Source organism: Nerophis ophidion, linkage group LG17, assembly GCF_033978795.1.
Source record: "Nerophis ophidion isolate RoL-2023_Sa linkage group LG17, RoL_Noph_v1.0, whole genome shotgun sequence".
Taxonomy (NCBI): Eukaryota; Metazoa; Chordata; class Actinopteri; order Syngnathiformes; family Syngnathidae; genus Nerophis; species Nerophis ophidion.
Genome location: NC_084627.1, coordinates 5,749,735 through 5,759,734, shown reverse-complemented (window position 1 = coordinate 5,759,734; position 10,000 = coordinate 5,749,735). Strand labels below are relative to the sequence as shown.

The following is a 10,000-nucleotide window of genomic DNA, read 5'->3' as shown; positions in this document are numbered from 1 at the left end:
ACACACCTGCAACACAAGACTACCTATTTATGCTCCGCCTCCTCACACACCTGCAACACAAGACTACCTATTTATGCTCCGCCTCCTCACACACCTGCAACACAAGACTACCTATTTATGCTCCGCCTCCTCACACACCTGCAACACAAGACTACCTATTTATGCTCCGCCTCCTCACACACCTGCAACACAAGACTACCTATTTGACTTCTTCTTGCTGGCAAAACTGGAGAAGTTTTGTCTTAAAATGATGAAGATGACAATGAAGATGATGACGGTGACGTAGATTAGCATGACGATGAAGAGGATGAAGATGAAGACAATGAAGATGATGAAGATGATGACAATGAAGATGATGAAGATGATGACAATGAAGATGATGAAGATGATGACAATGAAGATGATGACGATGAAGAGGATGAAGATGAAGACAATGAAGATGATGAAGATGATGACAATGAAGATGATGACAATGAAGACGAAGATGATGACAATGAAGACGATGAAGATGATGACAATGAAGATGATGAAGATGATGACAATGAAGACGATGAAGATGATGACAATGAAGATTATGAAGATGACAATGAAGATGATGAAGATGAAGACGATGAAGATGATCACAATGAAGATGATGACAATGAAGATGAAGACAATGAAGAGGATGAAGATGAAGATGAAGACAATGAAGACGATGAAGATGAAGACGATGAAGAGGATGAAGAGGATGAAGAGGATGAAGAGGGAAGGTGTTGGAGTAAGAAGAAGCAGTGTTAATAGAATCCATTTGCAGGTGTAAGTGGTGACACATGTTGGAGGTGTACGAGGACTCCAGTGAGGGTTGGACTCCACCAACCATTTGCAGGTGTAAGTGGTGACACATGTTGGAGGTGTACGAGGACTCCAGTGAGGGTTGGACTCCACCAACCATTTGCAGGTGTAAGTGGTGACACATGTTGGAGGTGTACGAGGACTCCAGTGAGGGTTGGACTCCACCAACCATTTGCAGGTGTAAGTGGTGACACATGTTGGAGGTGTACGAGGACTCCAGTGAGGGTTGGACTCCACCAACCATTTGCAGGTGTAAGTGGTGACACATGTTGGAGGTGTACGAGGACTCCAGTGAGGGTTGGACTCCACCAACCATTTGCAGGTGTAAGTGGTGACACATGTTGGAGGTGTACGAGGACTCCAGTGAGGGTTGGACTCCACCAACCATTTGCAGGTGTAAGTGGTGACACATGTTGGAGGTGTACGAGGACTCCAGTGAGGGTTGGACTCCACCAACCATTTGCAGGTGTAAGTGGTGACACATGTTGGAGGTGTACGAGGACTCCAGTGAGGGTTGGACTCCACCAACCATTTGCAGGTGTAAGTGGTGACACATGTTGGAGGTGTACGAGGACTCCAGTGAGGGTTGGACTCCACCAACCATTTGCAGGTGTAAGTGGTGACACATGTTGGAGGTGTACGAGGACTCCAGTGAGGGTTGGACTCCACCAACCATTTGCAGGTGTAAGTGGTGACACATGTTGGAGGTGTACGAGGACTCCAGTGAGGGTTGGACTCCACCAACCATTTGCAGGTGTAAGTGGTGACACATGTTGGAGGTGTACGAGGACTCCAGTGAGGGTTGGACTCCACCAACCATTTGCAGGTGTAAGTGGTGACACATGTTGGAGGTGTACGAGGACTCCAGTGAGGGTTGGACTCCACCAACCATTTGCAGGTGTAAGTGGTGACACATGTTGGAGGTGTACGAGGACTCCAGTGAGGGTTGGACTCCACCAACCATTTGCAGGTGTAAGTGGTGACACATGTTGGAGGTGTACGAGGACTCCAGTGAGGGTTGGACTCCACCAACCATTTGCAGGTGTAAGTGGTGACACATGTTGGAGGTGTACGAGGACTCCAGTGAGGGTTGGACTCCACCAACCATTTGCAGGTGTAAGTGGTGACACATGTTGGAGGTGTACGAGGACTCCAGTGAGGGTTGGACTCCACCAACCATTTGCAGGTGTAAGTGGTGACACATGTTGGAGGTGTACGAGGACTCCAGTGAGGGTTGGACTCCACCAACCATTTGCAGGTGTAAGTGGTGACACATGTTGGAGGTGTACGAGGACTCCAGTGAGGGTTGGACTCCACCAACCATTTGCAGGTGTAAGTGGTGACACATGTTGGAGGTGTACGAGGACTCCAGTGAGGGTTGGACTCCACCAACCATTTGCAGGTGTAAGTGGTGACACATGTTGGAGGTGTACGAGGACTCCAGTGAGGGTTGGACTCCACCAACCATTTGCAGGTGTAAGTGGTGACACATGTTGGAGGTGTACGAGGACTCCAGTGAGGGTTGGACTCCACCAACCATTTGCAGGTGTAAGTGGTGACACATGTTGGAGGTGTACGAGGACTCCAGTGAGGGTTGGACTCCACCAACCATTTGCAGGTGTAAGTGGTGACACATGTTGGAGGTGTACGAGGACTCCAGTGAGGGTTGGACTCCACCAACCATTTGCAGGTGTAAGTGGTGACACATGTTGGAGGTGTACGAGGACTCCAGTGAGGGTTGGACTCCACCAACCATTTGCAGGTGTAAGTGGTGACACATGTTGGAGGTGTACGAGGACTCCAGTGAGGGTTGGACTCCACCAACCATTTGCAGGTGTAAGTGGTGACACATGTTGGAGGTGTACGAGGACTCCAGTGAGGGTTGGACTCCACCAACCATTTGCAGGTGTAAGTGGTGACACATGTTGGAGGTGTACGAGGACTCCAGTGAGGGTTGGACTCCACCAACCATTTGCAGGTGTAAGTGGTGACACATGTTGGAGGTGTACGAGGACTCCAGTGAGGGTTGGACTCCACCAACCATTTGCAGGTGTAAGTGGTGACACATGTTGGAGGTGTACGAGGACTCCAGTGAGGGTTGGACTCCACCAACCATTTGCAGGTGTAAGTGGTGACACATGTTGGAGGTGTACGAGGACTCCAGTGAGGGTTGGACTCCACCAACCATTTGCAGGTGTAAGTGGTGACACATGTTGGAGGTGTACGAGGACTCCAGTGAGGGTTGGACTCCACCAACCATTTGCAGGTGTAAGTGGTGACACATGTTGGAGGTGTACGAGGACTCCAGTGAGGGTTGGACTCCACCAACCATTTGCAGGTGTAAGTGGTGACACATGTTGGAGGTGTACGAGGACTCCAGTGAGGGTTGGACTCCACCAACCATTTGCAGGTGTAAGTGGTGACACATGTTGGAGGTGTACGAGGACTCCAGTGAGGGTTGGACTCCACCAACCATTTGCAGGTGTAAGTGGTGACACATGTTGGAGGTGTACGAGGACTCCAGTGAGGGTTGGACTCCACCAACCATTTGCAGGTGTAAGTGGTGACACATGTTGGAGGTGTACGAGGACTCCAGTGAGGGTTGGACTCCACCAACCATTTGCAGGTGTAAGTGGTGACACATGTTGGAGGTGTACGAGGACTCCAGTGAGGGTTGGACTCCACCAACCATTTGCAGGTGTAAGTGGTGACACATGTTGGAGGTGTACGAGGACTCCAGTGAGGGTTGGACTCCACCAACCATTTGCAGGTGTAAGTGGTGACACATGTTGGAGGTGTACGAGGACTCCAGTGAGGGTTGGACTCCACCAACCATTTGCAGGTGTAAGTGGTGACACATGTTGGAGGTGTACGAGGACTCCAGTGAGGGTTGGACTCCACCAACCATTTGCAGGTGTAAGTGGTGACACATGTTGGAGGTGTACGAGGACTCCAGTGAGGGTTGGACTCCACCAACCATTTGCAGGTGTAAGTGGTGACACATGTTGGAGGTGTACGAGGACTCCAGTGAGGGTTGGACTCCACCAACCATTTGCAGGTGTAAGTGGTGACACATGTTGGAGGTGTACGAGGACTCCAGTGAGGGTTGGACTCCACCAACCATTTGCAGGTGTAAGTGGTGACACATGTTGGAGGTGTACGAGGACTCCAGTGAGGGTTGGACTCCACCAACCATTTGCAGGTGTAAGTGGTGACACATGTTGGAGGTGTACGAGGACTCCAGTGAGGGTTGGACTCCACCAACCATTTGCAGGTGTAAGTGGTGACACATGTTGGAGGTGTACGAGGACTCCAGTGAGGGTTGGACTCCACCAACCATTTGCAGGTGTAAGTGGTGACACATGTTGGAGGTGTACGAGGACTCCAGTGAGGGTTGGACTCCACCAACCATTTGCAGGTGTAAGTGGTGACACATGTTGGAGGTGTACGAGGACTCCAGTGAGGGTTGGACTCCACCAACCATTTGCAGGTGTAAGTGGTGACACATGTTGGAGGTGTACGAGGACTCCAGTGAGGGTTGGACTCCACCAACCATTTGCAGGTGTAAGTGGTGACACATGTTGGAGGTGTACGAGGACTCCAGTGAGGGTTGGACTCCACCAACCATTTGCAGGTGTAAGTGGTGACACATGTTGGAGGTGTACGAGGACTCCAGTGAGGGTTGGACTCCACCAACCATTTGCAGGTGTAAGTGGTGACACATGTTGGAGGTGTACGAGGACTCCAGTGAGGGTTGGACTCCACCAACCATTTGCAGGTGTAAGTGGTGACACATGTTGGAGGTGTACGAGGACTCCAGTGAGGGTTGGACTCCACCAACCATTTGCAGGTGTAAGTGGTGACACATGTTGGAGGTGTACGAGGACTCCAGTGAGGGTTGGACTCCACCAACCATTTGCAGGTGTAAGTGGTGACACATGTTGGAGGTGTACGAGGACTCCAGTGAGGGTTGGACTCCACCAACCATTTGCAGGTGTAAGTGGTGACACATGTTGGAGGTGTACGAGGACTCCAGTGAGGGTTGGACTCCACCAACCATTTGCAGGTGTAAGTGGTGACACATGTTGGAGGTGTACGAGGACTCCAGTGAGGGTTGGACTCCACCAACCATTTGCAGGTGTAAGTGGTGACACATGTTGGAGGTGTACGAGGACTCCAGTGAGGGTTGGACTCCACCAACCATTTGCAGGTGTAAGTGGTGACACATGTTGGAGGTGTACGAGGACTCCAGTGAGGGTTGGACTCCACCAACCATTTGCAGGTGTAAGTGGTGACACATGTTGGAGGTGTACGAGGACTCCAGTGAGGGTTGGACTCCACCAACCATTTGCAGGTGTAAGTGGTGACACATGTTGGAGGTGTACGAGGACTCCAGTGAGGGTTGGACTCCACCAACCATTTGCAGGTGTAAGTGGTGACACATGTTGGAGGTGTACGAGGACTCCAGTGAGGGTTGGACTCCACCAACCATTTGCAGGTGTAAGTGGTGACACATGTTGGAGGTGTACGAGGACTCCAGTGAGGGTTGGACTCCACCAACCATTTGCAGGTGTAAGTGGTGACACATGTTGGAGGTGTACGAGGACTCCAGTGAGGGTTGGACTCCACCAACCATTTGCAGGTGTAAGTGGTGACACATGTTGGAGGTGTACGAGGACTCCAGTGAGGGTTGGACTCCACCAACCATTTGCAGGTGTAAGTGGTGACACATGTTGGAGGTGTACGAGGACTCCAGTGAGGGTTGGACTCCACCAACCATTTGCAGGTGTAAGTGGTGACACATGTTGGAGGTGTACGAGGACTCCAGTGAGGGTTGGACTCCACCAACCATTTGCAGGTGTAAGTGGTGACACATGTTGGAGGTGTACGAGGACTCCAGTGAGGGTTGGACTCCACCAACCATTTGCAGGTGTAAGTGGTGACACATGTTGGAGGTGTACGAGGACTCCAGTGAGGGTTGGACTCCACCAACCATTTGCAGGTGTAAGTGGTGACACATGTTGGAGGTGTACGAGGACTCCAGTGAGGGTTGGACTCCACCAACCATTTGCAGGTGTAAGTGGTGACACATGTTGGAGGTGTACGAGGACTCCAGTGAGGGTTGGACTCCACCAACCATTTGCAGGTGTAAGTGGTGACACATGTTGGAGGTGTACGAGGACTCCAGTGAGGGTTGGACTCCACCAACCATTTGCAGGTGTAAGTGGTGACACATGTTGGAGGTGTACGAGGACTCCAGTGAGGGTTGGACTCCACCAACCATTTGCAGGTGTAAGTGGTGACACATGTTGGAGGTGTACGAGGACTCCAGTGAGGGTTGGACTCCACCAACCATTTGCAGGTGTAAGTGGTGACACATGTTGGAGGTGTACGAGGACTCCAGTGAGGGTTGGACTCCACCAACCATTTGCAGGTGTAAGTGGTGACACATGTTGGAGGTGTACGAGGACTCCAGTGAGGGTTGGACTCCACCAACCATTTGCAGGTGTAAGTGGTGACACATGTTGGAGGTGTACGAGGACTCCAGTGAGGGTTGGACTCCACCAACCATTTGCAGGTGTAAGTGGTGACACATGTTGGAGGTGTACGAGGACTCCAGTGAGGGTTGGACTCCACCAACCATTTGCAGGTGTAAGTGGTGACACATGTTGGAGGTGTACGAGGACTCCAGTGAGGGTTGGACTCCACCAACCATTTGCAGGTGTAAGTGGTGACACATGTTGGAGGTGTACGAGGACTCCAGTGAGGGTTGGACTCCACCAACCATTTGCAGGTGTAAGTGGTGACACATGTTGGAGGTGTACGAGGACTCCAGTGAGGGTTGGACTCCACCAACCATTTGCAGGTGTAAGTGGTGACACATGTTGGAGGTGTACGAGGACTCCAGTGAGGGTTGGACTCCACCAACCATTTGCAGGTGTAAGTGGTGACACATGTTGGAGGTGTACGAGGACTCCAGTGAGGGTTGGACTCCACCAACCATTTGCAGGTGTAAGTGGTGACACATGTTGGAGGTGTACGAGGACTCCAGTGAGGGTTGGACTCCACCAACCATTTGCAGGTGTAAGTGGTGACACATGTTGGAGGTGTACGAGGACTCCAGTGAGGGTTGGACTCCACCAACCATTTGCAGGTGTAAGTGGTGACACATGTTGGAGGTGTACGAGGACTCCAGTGAGGGTTGGACTCCACCAACCATTTGCAGGTGTAAGTGGTGACACATGTTGGAGGTGTACGAGGACTCCAGTGAGGGTTGGACTCCACCAACCATTTGCAGGTGTAAGTGGTGACACATGTTGGAGGTGTACGAGGACTCCAGTGAGGGTTGGACTCCACCAACCATTTGCAGGTGTAAGTGGTGACACATGTTGGAGGTGTACGAGGACTCCAGTGAGGGTTGGACTCCACCAACCATTTGCAGGTGTAAGTGGTGACACATGTTGGAGGTGTACGAGGACTCCAGTGAGGGTTGGACTCCACCAACCATTTGCAGGTGTAAGTGGTGACACATGTTGGAGGTGTACGAGGACTCCAGTGAGGGTTGGACTCCACCAACCATTTGCAGGTGTAAGTGGTGACACATGTTGGAGGTGTACGAGGACTCCAGTGAGGGTTGGACTCCACCAACCATTTGCAGGTGTAAGTGGTGACACATGTTGGAGGTGTACGAGGACTCCAGTGAGGGTTGGACTCCACCAACCATTTGCAGGTGTAAGTGGTGACACATGTTGGAGGTGTACGAGGACTCCAGTGAGGGTTGGACTCCACCAACCATTTGCAGGTGTAAGTGGTGACACATGTTGGAGGTGTACGAGGACTCCAGTGAGGGTTGGACTCCACCAACCATTTGCAGGTGTAAGTGGTGACACATGTTGGAGGTGTACGAGGACTCCAGTGAGGGTTGGACTCCACCAACCATTTGCAGGTGTAAGTGGTGACACATGTTGGAGGTGTACGAGGACTCCAGTGAGGGTTGGACTCCACCAACCATTTGCAGGTGTAAGTGGTGACACATGTTGGAGGTGTACGAGGACTCCAGTGAGGGTTGGACTCCACCAACCATTTGCAGGTGTAAGTGGTGACACATGTTGGAGGTGTACGAGGACTCCAGTGAGGGTTGGACTCCACCAACCATTTGCAGGTGTAAGTGGTGACACATGTTGGAGGTGTACGAGGACTCCAGTGAGGGTTGGACTCCACCAACCATTTGCAGGTGTAAGTGGTGACACATGTTGGAGGTGTACGAGGACTCCAGTGAGGGTTGGACTCCACCAACCATTTGCAGGTGTAAGTGGTGACACATGTTGGAGGTGTACGAGGACTCCAGTGAGGGTTGGACTCCACCAACCATTTGCAGGTGTAAGTGGTGACACATGTTGGAGGTGTACGAGGACTCCAGTGAGGGTTGGACTCCACCAACCATTTGCAGGTGTAAGTGGTGACACATGTTGGAGGTGTACGAGGACTCCAGTGAGGGTTGGACTCCACCAACCATTTGCAGGTGTAAGTGGTGACACATGTTGGAGGTGTACGAGGACTCCAGTGAGGGTTGGACTCCACCAACCATTTGCAGGTGTAAGTGGTGACACATGTTGGAGGTGTACGAGGACTCCAGTGAGGGTTGGACTCCACCAACCATTTGCAGGTGTAAGTGGTGACACATGTTGGAGGTGTACGAGGACTCCAGTGAGGGTTGGACTCCACCAACCATTTGCAGGTGTAAGTGGTGACACATGTTGGAGGTGTACGAGGACTCCAGTGAGGGTTGGACTCCACCAACCATTTGCAGGTGTAAGTGGTGACACATGTTGGAGGTGTACGAGGACTCCAGTGAGGGTTGGACTCCACCAACCATTTGCAGGTGTAAGTGGTGACACATGTTGGAGGTGTACGAGGACTCCAGTGAGGGTTGGACTCCACCAACCATTTGCAGGTGTAAGTGGTGACACATGTTGGAGGTGTACGAGGACTCCAGTGAGGGTTGGACTCCACCAACCATTTGCAGGTGTAAGTGGTGACACATGTTGGAGGTGTACGAGGACTCCAGTGAGGGTTGGACTCCACCAACCATTTGCAGGTGTAAGTGGTGACACATGTTGGAGGTGTACGAGGACTCCAGTGAGGGTTGGACTCCACCAACCATTTGCAGGTGTAAGTGGTGACACATGTTGGAGGTGTACGAGGACTCCAGTGAGGGTTGGACTCCACCAACCATTTGCAGGTGTAAGTGGTGACACATGTTGGAGGTGTACGAGGACTCCAGTGAGGGTTGGACTCCACCAACCATTTGCAGGTGTAAGTGGTGACACATGTTGGAGGTGTACGAGGACTCCAGTGAGGGTTGGACTCCACCAACCATTTGCAGGTGTAAGTGGTGACACATGTTGGAGGTGTACGAGGACTCCAGTGAGGGTTGGACTCCACCAACCATTTGCAGGTGTAAGTGGTGACACATGTTGGAGGTGTACGAGGACTCCAGTGAGGGTTGGACTCCACCAACCATTTGCAGGTGTAAGTGGTGACACATGTTGGAGGTGTACGAGGACTCCAGTGAGGGTTGGACTCCACCAACCATTTGCAGGTGTAAGTGGTGACACATGTTGGAGGTGTACGAGGACTCCAGTGAGGGTTGGACTCCACCAACCATTTGCAGGTGTAAGTGGTGACACATGTTGGAGGTGTACGAGGACTCCAGTGAGGGTTGGACTCCACCAACCATTTGCAGGTGTAAGTGGTGACACATGTTGGAGGTGTACGAGGACTCCAGTGAGGGTTGGACTCCACCAACCATTTGCAGGTGTAAGTGGTGACACATGTTGGAGGTGTACGAGGACTCCAGTGAGGGTTGGACTCCACCAACCATTTGCAGGTGTAAGTGGTGACACATGTTGGAGGTGTACGAGGACTCCAGTGAGGGTTGGACTCCACCAACCATTTGCAGGTGTAAGTGGTGACACATGTTGGAGGTGTACGAGGACTCCAGTGAGGGTTGGACTCCACCAACCATTTGCAGGTGTAAGTGGTGACACATGTTGGAGGTGTACGAGGACTCCAGTGAGGGTTGGACTCCACCAACCATTTGCAGGTGTAAGTGGTGACACATGTTGGAGGTGTACGAGGACTCCAGTGAGGGTTGGACTCCACCAAC

At 51.8% G+C, this 10,000-nt stretch overlaps 1 protein-coding gene across 1 annotated transcript in view; it reads right to left on the bottom strand.

Annotated features, from left to right (window-relative positions):
• The window catches only part of LOC133536640 (janus kinase and microtubule-interacting protein 3-like), a 29,545-nt gene extending 29,251 nt beyond the window's left edge, over positions 1-294 (bottom strand). The window contains exon 1 of the mRNA XM_061877261.1: positions 262-294. Coding sequence (XP_061733245.1) covers positions 262-294 — 33 coding nt within the window. The remainder of the gene's footprint in view (positions 1-261) is intronic.
• Positions 295-10,000: the final 9,706 nt, after the last annotated feature.